The sequence below is a fragment of the Atta colombica genome, unplaced genomic scaffold, assembly GCF_001594045.1.
Source record: "Atta colombica isolate Treedump-2 unplaced genomic scaffold, Acol1.0 scaffold14, whole genome shotgun sequence".
Lineage (NCBI taxonomy): Eukaryota > Metazoa > Arthropoda > Insecta > Hymenoptera > Formicidae > Atta > Atta colombica.
In genome coordinates, this window is record NW_017259228.1 from 710,974 (window position 1) to 727,235 (window position 16,262).

The window sequence follows — 16,262 nt, forward strand, 5'->3', positions numbered from 1 at the left end:
TAGGATCTATCAGAAATCTAAAAAACATGGGATACAAATTGTATGCCAGCATGGGAACTGCCGACTTTTATACAGAGCATGGTGTCGAGGTAAACAAAAAATTATTCAATGACTGTTTTATATTGTTTTGTTTTGGATATAATATTTATCACTCACTGATAACGTATATGGAAAGAATAATATTTACATATATTTAAGAAATTATTAAGAAATTATTAAGAAAAATATTTACGATAAGTATTTACGAGAAACGTACATACCTCGATTAAACTTGTTGAATTTTTACAATTTAAATTATTACAATTTGAGTTATTTAGTGAAATATGATGCATGATTTTGAGTATGAATATTTCAGTGAAGAGATATCGTTTGCGATCAAATAAGGGATTTAATAACAATAGATATAAAGATAATGATATTAATGATGATGAAATAATGAAAGTAATGAAATCATTAAATTCATATATAAATTTTGTCAAACATATAAAATGTTCAAACATATAAAATGTTTAAAAAAAAAAAAATTAATATGATATGTGAGATACAATAGTTAAATTGTGACTTCAGCGGAATTAACTATTTTCATAAATTATTTTAACTCTCCTGCAACCTAGATCTTATTTGATACAAACAAAATTTCACTTTTAAATAACTTTTCCGAAATAAGAAAAAGGCAGTGTCCTATTCCCTTCCTATTAAATTGTATATTTTAAATTAAATTTCAATTTTTCCTTCATTTTTAGATAAATTTCAATTTTTATTAAATAAAGATTTTAATGTATGAGTTAAATGATCAGTTTGCGGACGGAGAGAAAGAGTTAACTACTAATAATTACTATACATAAATATATGCGCTCTTGCGTAACGCGATGATCAAATATCGACAATTCGCAAGCATGCGATAAGCATGCTCAGTCTTCCTCGATTACTTACTAAATTAATTATCGACCAATCTCGAAACATACCATTCTATATCCATATAACACAAAAGCTTGCAACATTCTTACAATGAGCGCGTTCAGCAGACTCAACAATTCAACTCTTGCTGTTATTGATGTATTCTTCTAGATTATTCAATTAGATCTTTAGATCTAAAAGATTACACAAATAGCAGTAAACAACTCAACTGTTGAATCTGTTGAATACGTCTAACGTTACTCCAATATTGCTGGAACATTGCAATGTTGCTGGAATAATCTGTTCTATGGGAATTTGCTACGAGCGTTGAATACAAAGATGTATTTCTATTTTGCTTCTTTTTTTCGACAGATCATTCACGCTCTATTCCTAAACGTACGTATCATATAAACGTCGTTTCGTTTAGATTGTCTGCTAGAGAGACCACTTTTTGTATCGTTTTTGAGTCATCACCCTGATCCTTCGATATAGGCTTTCTCGAAATGTAAGGATTTTCATCCTCACTTGTAATCGCGCTTGCAGTATCCGCCTGCGCGTTTCCCTCGTTCATTAATTCTATTTCGGAGATAATCGTTATCTTATTCGTGTGATCTTGATGACTAGATTGCGGTTGCTCGTTCTTTGACAGTGTCATGACTTCATCAAATTGTCGCGTAAAACGATCTTTCAGGGTGCTGCTGAATATAGGTTTTTGATTCCTCTCAGGAGTTTCCGGCGGCTCATTCTGTGATATAATCGTTGAATTCATCATCGGTTTCATCCTCAGAGCATAGATCTTCTTGCGATAAGCTTTAGCATCGTCCTTATACCTGCTCATCTCTGATAGGATGATCGACAATCTATCAGCTTGATCGAGATAAACCTCTTTCTGTTGATAAGCGCGATACCTGTGACAGCACTCGGCCATTTTAACAAAATGCGTGACGAAGAAGTCCAACAAAGCAGCCAGCCTTATACCTTCTAATTTGGCACATCGTTCCTGGAAAAGAGAAAGAAAAAACAAGACAGGAATGTGAATTAACCATGACTCTTGATCTGCTAATCTCGAGGTAACCGAGATAAGATTAGATTCCCGACACAAGTTGTGTAGCATCATGGATGGACTTCACTTTTTTTTTTGTCTGGCACAATCAGTTATGACAGTAATTTGTTACGGTGGATTGTTCATTATGAACACCAATAATCTTATCTCTTAAGGAACTCACCGAGATCTCGACGATACAATCAGTGGCCTTGCGCGGAGTGATTAGTGTTTTCCTCGCGTCTATTGGCGCAGCTATTGGTGCGCTGTAGTTACGCAAATTCTTCTTTCGAGTCTTGTTCCAAAATCCACCGGATTTATTATAGATCTCATCTCTGTATGACTCGTCGCTCTTTGACGGCGACAAATACATATCTAGAGCTGGATTCATAGCCAACCACGGCTTTACCGTCAATATGTTGAACAGCTTTGTGAAATTTAATCGCGGAAAAAATTTGTTGCTATACTTGATGTTCTCCATCGCATGGAACACATACATGACAGGGTTCTCAATTATTCTCTTCAATTGCTTCTGACTGTGCAACAGAAGATTGGCGGGCACTTTGTTAAACACGTTTTTGTCACGGAGGAAATAGTCCAATAGAGTTGGTTCGTTCTGGCTGAGGCAGCGATAAAGACTATCTAACAATTTGATTAGACAGTCGCCAGTCCGATTGTCAGGCCATTTGAAAGGTCGATCGTTTTCTTCGATCAACCAGAATAGCTTATTCCTAATGTGAGAAGTCGTTAAGCCAGTTGTCGAGTCCTGGATCTGTCTTAAGAAAGTTTTATGGAGCATCAGCGCGATCAAATACACTTGCACTTGTGAGCGCGTCATGCAGGTCTCTAGATATCGTTCCGCGGCTGGAAATGCCAATTGCCACTCGATTTCCTGGTGAATAGTTGTGTTGGCATTTTGTTGCCAAGACAACTCTTTTGACAAATTTCTTTTTCTCGATAGAGAGTCTTCGGGCACTACGTAGCAACCAAAATCTTTTACTTTATTGATATCATTGTAATCAGGCCACGTGCTCCTTGGTCTATCTAGCCATTCCTGTGCGTATTCCGGCCACTGTAGCCATATCGTTGGTGAGATCTCGTAGGACTCGAGTCTGCGCAGCCTCAAATTATGCGAGTCGATCACTTTGTCACAGTAGATAATCGACTCTTCTACGTGATTCAGATCTTCTTGTTTGAAACCCAATGGCTCCGCTAATTGATCCACGAAGAGATCGACGAAGTAACTCATGAACACTTTACTGCTGGTATAGAAGACATAGGAATCGTATTGTCTGTCGGCCAACATGAGGCGAAATTGCTTGCAATTCTGCGGTTTCCTCTCTCGTTGTAACATGTAAATCTTGCCATCATTGCTGATCCTCAACTTTTTAAAACACTGCGTCGGAATCATCGCATTCGAATAGATCTTCGTTGATGCATCCGTATTCTTGTTATGATTCACGTTACGAGTTGTTTGCAAGATGGATTTTGACGGAGGTTGATAACTCCAGTCGCTATCACTGTCGCAAGCTTCGGATCGATAACCGGAACTCGTGATGCTTGCTGGCCTGCAAACTTTCTGTTTCGCTACGCCGGATTGAGAATAACGTTGGTAACTTTCTTTTCTGGCCTCCAATTCATTTTTCAACCATGTTTTCTGACCATGATTTCTTCGATTCTCTATCGAGGATCTATGCTCAAAGTCAGACTCAGTTTTGAAATTACGACTGGGTCGGGTTTCATAAATACTTTTTACGGAAAGGGATACTTGATCCTCGTATATTGTCTTGTCATGAAGATTGGGCAAAGATTTGACACTAAAAATTGAAGAAGTTTGGAGACCTCTCTTTCTAGAGTGGTGCGGTGTGACTCTGGTGTGATGTATCATGTTCGAATTACGACCATAAATGCTCTCGCCATCACCATCATATATTTCGTCATCATCCACTGTTAAAGAAGGATCGTTGTTTTCTTCCTTGCAGGAGTTACTTGCATACGGCGTTTCATCTAGACGTCGCAATCGCACGTATCCTACAGACAGAATATTTATTATTTTAGTCGAATGCTCTACTAAATCTATTCTACTAAATCTAAAAAAAATTTCTTATTAAAAAAAATTATTATTTAACGCTATCTTTTTTAATAAATTGAAATTTACTAAAAAAGATTATATTAAATTTTTTGAAAATTGAAGAATTTTGGAATTTCTTTTTTTTATATAATGTGGAAGCATTGAGCGCATTCAGCCAACTCAAAAATTGAATGAGCGTTTGTTGTTATTGATGCATTCTTTTAGATTATTCAATCAAAATTTTAGATCTAAAAGAATACATCAATAGCAGCAAGCGCTCACTCAATTATTGAGTCTGCTGAACGCAGCCAATATGTTCGAATTATGGCCATAAATACTCTCGCCGTCATATATTTTAATGAAAGTTTTAATTCTTATTAAGATCTAAATTTTATCAAAATAGTTGCAAGTTTAAACTTAATGATAAATAAATCGTTTGAAATTTGAAAAATAAATCGTTAAAATTAATGTATATATAGAAACATAATTTTAATTTAAAATGTTTAAATTTGTCTCCGAATTGAATTGTGGAATAAAGTTTTATATTTTTATTTTCTATTTAAAACTTTCTTTGCGAGAATTTTTAGTTTTTAAGCAGAATCTTTCTACAATTTAGAAATTACATTTTATTAATTAATTACATTTTTGTTAAAAACAAATCTACTTCAAATTGCGCTAGGAATACATTGCGAAAAGAAACAAAGACAATCTGAGATATTTTATAAGTCAAAACAAATTTACTTACCGGGATTTTCACTTGGTTGCACCATCATGTTGTATGTAATCCCATTATTTAGGCTACTATACTCTGATAAGTAATGTCGCTCTGTAATTTCAATATTATCATGCACAATATAAATGCGGATAGGATGCAGTGATTCGATAATGAGATCACCGGTTTGTCTTTTTGATGTAAAAGCAATGTTATGAGAGATATGCTCCTGAAGAATATCCGGCAGTAGAACGTGCTTTTGAGATGGGAGCACTTTATTTAATTCGCTTTCGTAAGTTGGTACCAAAGTCTCTTTAATTTGAATTATATCTCTGTAAAAGCAGTTTTCCGATAATTAGTTTTCTGACATTTATTATTATTATGTCTAACTACATTTATGTAATATATATGATTCACTAAAACTTTTCTCTACACTTTATATTCTTTACATTAATTGTTTTACTTTAATTAATTAAAACATAAACATATAAAAATAAAAATAAATATTCAAAAGACTTTTCAAAAATAATTATTGATATTAGAATATGAAAATAATAAAAATATATAAATATTATGTATAGAGGAAAGGCCCCTATATTATGAAATATATTCCGAGTTCATTTTGAGTAAATGTTAGAAATCTATGGATAGAATTTTAAAAAATAATAGGTTATTTTTGAAGGAAATTTAGTAATTTTAAGATAAAATTATGTAAAATTTAATTCAAATTTAATTTTTTTTTATAAATTAAAGAAATGTAAAAAAATTGTGCTCCTAATATGAGATGTCCCGAGAAATCGATAATAAAACGCAAAGTATATCAGTATTGCAATTAAAAAACTTTATTTAATGTTTCTAAAATACAAATAAACAACCAGTGCGAGTACAAAATGAGTATGCGATGCATTGTATCTAGCTGACTCGTCTTCAAATAGTTGGATTCAAGCATCGCAGAAACAAGCACTCGATATTTATTCCAATTGTTATTTTTATTTTTGTACAATAATTTTTATACTTTAGCAACTATTTTCACTATGACATAGGAGCATAGGTTATTTCATATTAGAAATACCGGGTATCTCATATTACGATTTTCACCTTACGATTTTACGATTATCAAATCTAATTAATTAAGCAATTCAACATATCACGTATATTTTTTTAGTACAATCTTATTTCATTAACAAAAATACATGAAAAATTTATTGTCAAATATTTACTTATTCAATAATAAACAAGATTTAAAAGCTCATCTCAATGAAACTTGAAGACATCCAAATTCTAAAATTTTTTTTTGCAACTACAGGCATGATTTAATCATGAATTTTCCATTAAATAGTTTTCAATTCAAGAACAATAAATTCATTGGTGAAACCAACAGCACATTTTAGCGGAAACGCCGTTATCTCATATTAGGCGCCTATCTCATTATAAAGGGCTTTCCTCTAATATTTAATTAAATATAATATGAACCAGCACTCTCTAATAAATCAATATTCAATATTCATTTAAATTAATTTTCTTAATGTAATGTTAATTACAAAATAATGTGTACTCTGAATTCTTTGCATTTTTGCTTTTTAATTTGTCACATAATAAATCTCGTAGACACAAGACTTTTCCATCATATGCGTTTCCATTATAAGAAAAAATATCTTTTTATTTTGTTTTGCAACAAAGATCTATATTGCAACATTACTATAGATCTTTATACTATAGATCTTTACTGTGTAAATGAAAAGATGATTCCTTATATTATGGAAGCACGCCTGATTGTGTACACAATGCCAAAGAGATTTATTATGTTGCAAATTGATTGCAAATTGATTGAGATTTATTATATTGAAAAGCAAAAGTAATGTAAAGAATTCATAAATACTTCTTCTTGAGCGCCGAGGAATATTTTTCATATGTGTTGAGGATTTATAGATTAGATTAAATCAAGATAATAGTTGATACTTCTTAAGTCAGTATGTAATCAGCGAAATAATTCCTGATTTTCCAGTAAATTTCTGAATATGATATGGATGATACATACACATGATACGGTTATCTCTAATTAACTTAATTTCACTATTACGGTTTTTCTAATGTGTTATTAACAGTAATAACTTGAATGTGCAAATATTTATTTAATGACACTAAACTTCATCATGTTGAATAAGATTTATTATCGGGATCACTTGTTAATATACTAACAGCAGTTGAATACTATTATCCCATTTTCCAAATTTCTTTTCCAAATTTACACTCGTAATTATTATTTTCCGCAACTGCAATGAATCGTGAAAAAGCATTGGAACAGGAGTGCTTACTCCTCATAATTCTCGAAGAACTGGATACACATCATGAGATTGTTTAGAATGAAACTGTTAGGATCATTTATGATGGCCATCTTCATTTGTATCAATTCCACATCCTCATATTCCTCCACTTTGGCTACGTTCTTTGGTTTGGATCCGTTGTTATTTCTCAACTGGGAATCAGACTTATGATTGAAGGAATCAATCAATGATTGCACTATTCCCATTGTCCTTTTTCGCATAATGACATAACAAAGTGTACACACACGATGGAGAGACGGCCACGTGGAGTGTCTCCACGTAGGGCGCGCGTCCTCAGGATCGGTCGCGGTACACTACAATAGGCTACTTAGCGGTTTATTACAGGTCACCGACACATTTCTTCATTCTAGTTTCAAGGTCAGCGAAAATGAGAACGCAGCATTGTGCGTACACGCGTGAGGACACGTCGATGACTGATGAGGCAGTAGTCCTCTCGCGGGCTATCGGAATCGATAAATAGCTATCGTTACGCACATTATCGAGCACGGGCGCTTTTAATCGCCCGTTTACTATTGGGCATTGACAAACAAGCTCGATGTAAAATACTTATGAAGATTGCGATGGCATTGGGCAAGATAAAGCTTTGGTATTCTACCCAATTTCCCAATATTCAGTTTCATATCACTTATCATAGGATCATATATAATTATAGATACAAATGTTAGCCATTGAAATACTATTTAGAATAACCTTTATTATTTTTTCTACATATCCTTTCAATGTTTTTCTTTTTCTAATGTTACTAGATATACCTAGATCTAATTATCGCGTCTAATACTTGTCTAAACAAATAACTTTTATCAGTAATGCCGCGTTTTATCAATAATACTTACTAACCTATTAAAATAAAGCTTATTTTAATTAAATAAATAAAGTTTTATTTTTAATATTTAGTCTGTAATTAATGACAAGTATAATTAAATGTAATGCAAAATATTAATAAAAAGACTAAAATATATGTGTCAATCTTGTACATTACAAACAGTAAGCTACAATAATTATTACGAAAAAAGAAAGTTATTGATATAATGATTAAAGTTATGGTAACATCGTAGATTACTTGATGTAATCTCTCTCCGAGTATGTAATCAGTTGTATGTAATCAGTTTTTCTTGTACTATTAATATACAATACGTGCGTGCAAGAGATTGCAGAAAACATTGCAATAATAGCTGTCGCAATAGTTAGATAAAAGAAGCTTCTTATTAACATCATCATAATAAAATTGGTAAGGTAATTCTCACAAATTATCATAATATATTATAAATTATTATAATATATTATATAAGTATACAGATCCACGATGATTCCGTCTATGATCTTCTCTTGAAACGCAATCGAATTTTGTGGTATTGCTTCGTATAAGACCACACAATATTGCGCATGGTAACGTTTGATTCGTCTGACATCATATAACGTGAATAAATGATGGCAATATCGCGAATAAAAATTTCCGTCGTTATCTAATCTGTGCATGAAACAGAGACCATTTGTAGATTGATTTCGGCGCATTGTGATGCGTGGTTAAAGATTGGTATTGTTTCTTGACGAATATATTCGATTGCTCTAAAAACAGGCAGCATATTTGTTTTTCTAAGAGATGAAAAAAGATATCAATCGTTTCTAGGTCGTTTAGAATATTACGATAAACCAATGAATGTAATCTCTATCGACCGATATCTATCTCAACGATAACAGCGTACAGTGGTGCGGAAATTAATTATTATCTGAAATTATTTAAATTTTTTATGAGATATTCAAATATATTTGCATAATTTTGAATATTTTATAATACATAATTATAATTATGTCTGTGTATGTCATAAAAAAATCTAATGCAAAATTTGTAGAAGAGTCTAGAATAATATTAAATTTTTGTTTTGCTCATATAATCTTCAGTTCTACTATATTAAAATAGACTGCACTTAGACATCACTTACTGCTGCATGCAATATTATTCATCTTTACTACTCTTTACCTCTATTCACATTTATAAAGCGTAATTCTAAACAATCTTCTTTCTAGATTTTAATCTTACAATTAGTTTCAATTGCACGATATTTTCCGATCTCTATGTCGAGATCATCTCATTTTATAAAAATAATTAAATTATAGAATTTTTATATTAAGCAATAATTATATTAAGCAAATATTGTCGTCAGATAATAACTGCTAAAAATAACGTGCTAAAAATAACTAATATTTTTAATTTCTTTTCGTTTTTTTATACGAAGATAATATTTGCAGTAGCTGTTTTTGTGCATATTTTAATCCTATAAGAATTTTATAATTTTATAAATTAAGCTAATTCAAATTTAAGATATTTCAGAATTATTAAATGCTTTAGGATCCCTTTAATATATATTTTTATTATTTTCGTTTGTATTTTGCGTAAATCTGTACTTCAGTTAATGTGCTTTTTCCTTAGATATTCCTTGTTTCCACTATAAATTTTGAACATTTATAATTGTAGATAATTGTTGTAACTTTATGTTACGTAACCAATTTTTGTAATGCAGGTCGAACCGGTGCAATGGACATTTGAGAACATCGCCGTGAACGAGGATTCTAGCCCGAGCCAACTTCGGCATCTCGCCGATTTCTTGTCGAAAAAGCAGTTCGATCTCGTGATCAATCTACCGATGAGAAACGGTGGAGCCCGGCGTGTTTCAAATTTTATGACGCATGGTTATCGAACGAGAAGACTAGCAGCTGATTATTCTGTACCTTTGATTACAGACGTTAAATGTGCGAAGCTGCTGGTTGAAGTGAGTATTCAGATTTTTGACTCTATAAAAATATCTCATAAAAAACATAATATGTATGTCTAATAAATTTTATTATATATAAATAAAAAAGTCTAATAAATTTTATTATATATAAATAAAAAAGTCTAATAAATTTTATTTAAAGAAATAATTTGATTAAATAATTAGAATAAATGACTTTATCTTCTAATTTAAAACTACATTTTATATCACTCAATGATCAAAGATTGTTTTTGATAAACAAGATTATAATATTATTCACTCTTACTCCTAAAATTTTGTTCACATTGTTGATAAGGCATATTAGATACAAAGTTCACTTCAGGTATTTTAAAACAATATTGAAAATTTTAATTTTCTCGAAAAAACGGAAAATATCTATTTTCACAGTAATAGAAATTATTAATATTCACATATAATCAAAATGGACAATATAAAGGACTATGCCCAGTTTTATAGGAGAGTTTTTTAGGTCCCGGATGATGGAGATGACACTTGGAGACAAAAATTTACCTAAAATTTTAAAGTATCAAAAGAGAATCAAAAATTCCATAAGCCCAACTTTATAGGACAGTCAAATTGTACAGATTTAAAATCTTAAAAATAAAAATAAACAATCTATACAGGGCTACTAAGAGTTATAGGTGCCAATGATTAAATTCTATACTATTAATCAATTGTGTGTAATCTTCTTTATTTTGAACGTTTCGGCTCTCTTTAGAATCCTCTTCAGCAATACATATTTCAAATCCTAATTAATTGAACTTTCCGTCAAATGTAAATCACTAACAGGTTCTCACTGAAGTGGATCCTAACATATATAACATTAAAATTGAGTCAATAAGAAAAAAACCATATCCCAGCAACTCATCTCAAACGAAGTCAATATGTCCATGAAGCTTTGGAAGTTTATATTAATTAATAAATTATTGAAACAATTGTCTCAGTTTTATACATATTAACGATTTATAAACCTTCCCTTTCGGGTAGTCAAAAGCGTATCACTAGTCTTATCTAATTTCTCTGTGTCTAGAACACCTCCCCGCGGTGACGGCGATAACGGATTGTACCAAAGACATAGAATATCTAAAATGTGTTTGGTACAGTTCATCCGGTTGACAGTTATATGGTATCTGGGATGCCTAATTCTTTGCCGAAGACACCCATATGCCAGCAAGAACAGTTAATGATGTTTTTTTACTTTTAGAGAGTTTCAATGAGGAAGCTGAAAAGAGATAAGGTCTATATATTGACCACATTTCAATTAGGCAATTAAAACCTTCTGTTTTCATTCTTTGAATGTCTCTCCCCCCCTCTTTATCGATTAATATATCTCACTTATAACTATTCATTTGAGGTTCAAAAAAGATTTAGTTGTCTTTGTCAAGATTGGACATATTCCAGATACTAGATGATTTGAAAAATCGAATAAAACCAGTCCTACATGATACACAATACATGATAATAGTGAACTTTGAAGCTGTAGCACTCAAGGAATTCATTTTACAAAGTTGTGCATATGGAACTCTTTAATCCTTTTTTTTATGCTCTACAATCCTAGCTAGCTCTCAATGCTGTTCAGTCGGGGCTCAAACTGACATAGTCTTTTATCTGAAGGAAACAAAATTTTCTATTAAAAACTATATAAAAAATAATTCAAGTAATAGTTCTACTAATTATTTTTTTTTAATTTTAATTATTTTTGCTGATTAAATTACATTTTTTAAAAATAATTATATATAAATACATCTGTTTGAAAAAATTAAACTTTTTCAGCTAAAGTATCTCGAAAACGTGACAAATAAAATTACTCTATCACATTATGTTTTTAAGATACTTTAACTTAAAAGTACCAAAAAATACCATTTTTTTCATTTTTAGATTCAATTTTTTTAAAAACATAATAAAACAGTTTCATTTACATATTCATTTTCAGCGACAAAAATTCACTTTATCCTATTCGTGATCTGGAAAAAGAGTTTAAATTTATCGGATAGTGTAAAATATAATAAATTGATTCATTTTTTTTATATATAGGCGTTAAGAATGGTTGGCGGGAAGGCACCGCGTATGAAAACGCACACTGATTGCATGTCATCGCGAAAAATGATCAGATTACCTGGCCTTATTGATGTGCACGTGCATACCCGTGATCCTGGAGAGGTTCACAAAGAAGATTTTGCCTCTTGCACTGCAGCAGCGCTGGCCGGAGGCATAACAATAATTTTTGCGATGCCGAATACCAATCCTGCGGTAGTAGATCACAAGACTTTCGCGATCGCCAAAGCGGTAAGAGAATTCCTTATGTTTCTCTCTCTCTCTCTCTCTCTCTCTCTCTCTCTCTCTCTCTCTCTTTCTCTCTCTCTCAAAAGTTAATTTGATTATTGATTTTTTGCGCATTCTTTATTCATATTTATATTCATTATTAACAAAATCATAATCAAATTAAATTTAAATTAAAATTTAAAATAATTTAAATTAATTTGTAATACTAAATATATTAAAGATTACATGTATAATTAAGATTTAATTTTTTGTCTCGAAAAATTGATATCAAAAACTTTCCAGGATACTTTTAAATTTATAAGCGCAAGAACAAAAATTTTGATAAACTAACTCAGTCTTGTTTCATTGATCATAATTCGATTTATAACACGTTTAGTAAAATATTCTTAAATTAAATTAAAATATTTGCTCAAAAATGCAATTTCAAGCTTCCTATATCTAAGTGATAATCAAAAATCAAGCTCTATCACATAATTACAAAAATCGATCGCAGTTGGCGAACCAAGTTTTAACAACGTGATACTGTATGATAACAATAGCTTAAAAAACGACGTTTTGTTTTATCGTTATGAGTTTTAAACTTTTTTTGTGTTCAAAAAGATACACACGAATATCTACTTATCAACGTATATAAAACATTGATTTCTTATACAGATATTTCAAAATTAATTTCATGCAGTTTTTATTTATGTTTATTATTTTTTGTTTATTATTAATTAGATTTAGTCTAAATAAATTTTAATCACGTTTAAGAAATATTTAAGAATAATCTTAAATAATTTCTTAAACATTATAATAAAATTAAATAACAAAATATCACTTACTGTCTACTTCAATAGCAAGCTGTAGCTGACTCACGATGCGATTATGCACTTTTTGCTGGTGCCTCATCGGATAATTATAACGATATACGTGAAATAGCACCACACGTGGCTGCTTTGAAAATGTACCTAAACGAAACGTTCACAACTCTTCGTCTCACTGATCTTAGTGTTTGGATTAAGGTAAATGATTTCCATGCTTGTAAAAAATATTGAAAGATTCTTAATTCCAAAATATATTCTTTAACAAATCTAGTTTATTTATAAATTTGCATGTGTATGAAACGTATACAATCTATTAAAAATATTAATAAATTTTACAAAAAAGATAAAAAGAAGATTCCAAGTACATGCGCCTGTTATAAGAAAATTATTTTGAAACAGTTTTAATTGTTGTAATGTAAAATAATTTAATCAAAATAAAAATCATATTTTAATCAAAATAAAAAATAATTAACGTAATATTTATATTTTCAATTATATGATATACATCAATGGCTACTTCTTTTTTATATATAGCACTTCGAAAGTTGGCCGAAAAAGTATCCTTTGTGCGTGCATGCAGAAGGGCAAACCACAGCTGCGGTCCTCTTGCTGGCGAGTTTGCACAGCAGACCGATTCATGTGTGTCACGTAGCACGTAAAGAAGAAATACAAATCATTCGAGCTGCTAAGGAACATGTAAGTTCCTAACAATACATATCAATAAAAAAGATGTCTGTCACAAAACCAAAATAATTGTATATGTATAAGATTTATGTAACCCAGTAGTAATAGAGTATAAGAAATTAAAAGTCAATTTTAATAATTAAAAATTAAGGCGGCAAATATAATTTAAACAAAAAAATGCTCTTATTAAATATTTAAATTGAAATACATCTAAAAATATATCAATGTTAATTACATTTTCTTATATATCTATCAGGGTTGACAAACGTTAATTTTCAGTTACTTTGTCATTACTTTCTATAATAAACAATTTGATGATGATGTTGCAATTTTTTATGATGGTAATGCTAATATTAACTAAACGCAAAGTTTGTGCTAAGGTTAGAAAAGTCACTTTGAAAAGAAATTTGTCATCATTATGCGTTACTTACTAAAAAAAATAATAAATAACGAATAACACGTAATGTTATTCGTTATAAGTAAAGTGAAAGTAACGTAAAAAAGTAACGAGTTACAGATGGAAAAAAAGAATTATTTTTTTCAATAACGAATGACTTTTTTAATTCGTTACAAGTAACGATTGCTTTTTATAACTTTGATGTTATCATTACCGTCATAAAAAATTCACAATGTCATTATTAAATCGTTATTATAACAAGGTAATGATTAACAAAATAACGATGTTACAAATATTGCCAAGCGTGGTATCTATAATATTTTTTGTAGGGATTGGCAGTTACATGCGAGGTATGTCCGCACCATTTATTCCTTTGCCAGGATGATTTGGATCGAATAGGCTATGGAAGAGGTCAAGTAAGTCCTTCTTTGGGAACAAAGGAGGATCAACAGACTCTCTGGGATAATATAGATGTTATCGATTGTTTTGCAACCGATCACGGTTCGTCAATAAACTTATTGCTATTTTAATATCTTTAATTATAGCTATAATTAAATTACAATTTATAATTTTCACAAAATTCGCGTTGCAGTCACATAGCAGAATAAATTTAATTCAATATTTCAAAATGATAACGATCAATATTCTATGATTTGGAGATAAAAGGATGGACATCTCATGTTTATATAACAGCTACTTTGCTTTGCTTTTAAATCATACAAGAATATTCTTTTTGTCCAAAAGATTTTGATATTATATCAGACATTTGCGCTTGTTGTTTAGAAATAATAAGCAATTAGGTATTCAGATAAAAACAAACGTTTTGATAATTCGCAAGATTATTGCCTGTTTTTATTCAAGAATATTAAAGAATAAGTTCTAACACGCGAAATCACGCGATCGTATGTTCAATCGTATGATCAATATATGCTTATCTTATATAATTCGTAGTTTTTAACGAGACATTGATTTTCCCTGTAAAGCTCCACATACTGTACAAGAGAAGTCTTCTGAGAAACCGCCGCCAGGATTTCCCGGCTTGGAAACTATGTTACCGCTCTTACTGACCGCTGTGCATGAAGGAAGGTTGACCATAGAGGTACAGGTTTTGTTTGAATTATAACTTTCAATTATATCTAACTGACGTAATGAGTACGGAATGCCGATAAGCACTTTGCACGATAACGCGAAAATTACTCTTGAGAATACAAATGTGTACAATACAAAACGTGATAACGCATCTGTTTATTCAATAATAAATCGAAAACTCTGTGAAATAACTTATTAAGAAGCATATTGCTTTTGAAAAGGAATTTTTTAAAGAAATTTGAAATTTTTAAAGCTTTTAAACGCGATCTTATGTTTATGCTTATCATTTCTTCCATTACATATAAATGCTATTTTCTGATAATAGGTTTTCAAGATAAGTCTTCGAATATCACATGAAGATTCATTCGTACACCAATAGTAAAAATAAAAAAAATAAAGCGCTTTTTTGTCGATTATTTTTAAGAAATGCTAGATAATTCTAATTGCAAAGTAAATCTAAAGCAATACCATTCCTGTTTATTGTTAAATGCATAATATTTATATATGCATGTAAGGAAGATTAATTATTTTATGATAAAAAAATATAATATAATATATATACATTATATTTTATATTTTATTAATAAAGTTATACATGTTACATTATTAAATGTGGTAAAAACCTAAACAAAACTGTTAATCAATGATAATTATTGATTGTAGGATATTATAGACAAATTGTATCGAAATCCCAAAAGGATCTTCAATATCCCTGATCAACGTAACACATATATCGAGATCGATATGGATGACGAATGGATTATTCCGGAAGCAATGGCGTACAGCAAATCGAATTGGACACCATTCACTGGCATGAGAGTTCGCGGTTCCGTGCATAGAGTGGTCTTAAGAGGCGAAATTGCTTACATTGAGGGGCAAGTACTAGTAAATCCTGGATTTGGTCAAGACATCAGGGATATACAATATAATACGAAGACTTTATCAACGCTCCATGTGCCGACAACATCCATTCAACTCGCAGATATCATCAACAAACCATTATCACTAGACAGTCTCATATCGCCGAATTACGAAAAATCAAACATGCATGTTGATGTGCATGAAGACGAACAAATCGGTATGATAATGCAAATACAAATATAAAATAGAAGAACTCATTCTGTCCAATTATGATAAAATCAAATTTGATAAAAATGAATTTATA

General features: G+C 30.7%; 1 protein-coding gene across 1 annotated transcript in view; it reads left to right on the top strand.

The window, feature by feature from the left end:
* The window catches only part of LOC108684732 (CAD protein), a 29,611-nt gene that overhangs the window by 9,843 nt on the left and 3,506 nt on the right, over positions 1 to 16,262 (top strand). The window contains exons 13-20 of the mRNA XM_018189194.1: positions 1 to 89; positions 9,587 to 9,835; positions 11,873 to 12,124; positions 12,961 to 13,125; positions 13,462 to 13,623; positions 14,338 to 14,509; positions 14,992 to 15,107; positions 15,761 to 16,175. The exon at positions 1 to 89 is cut by the window's left edge and continues 16 nt beyond it. Of these exons, the coding sequence (XP_018044683.1) occupies positions 1 to 89; positions 9,587 to 9,835; positions 11,873 to 12,124; positions 12,961 to 13,125; positions 13,462 to 13,623; positions 14,338 to 14,509; positions 14,992 to 15,107; positions 15,761 to 16,175 (1,620 nt within the window). The remainder of the gene's footprint in view (positions 90 to 9,586; positions 9,836 to 11,872; positions 12,125 to 12,960; positions 13,126 to 13,461; positions 13,624 to 14,337; positions 14,510 to 14,991; positions 15,108 to 15,760; positions 16,176 to 16,262) is intronic.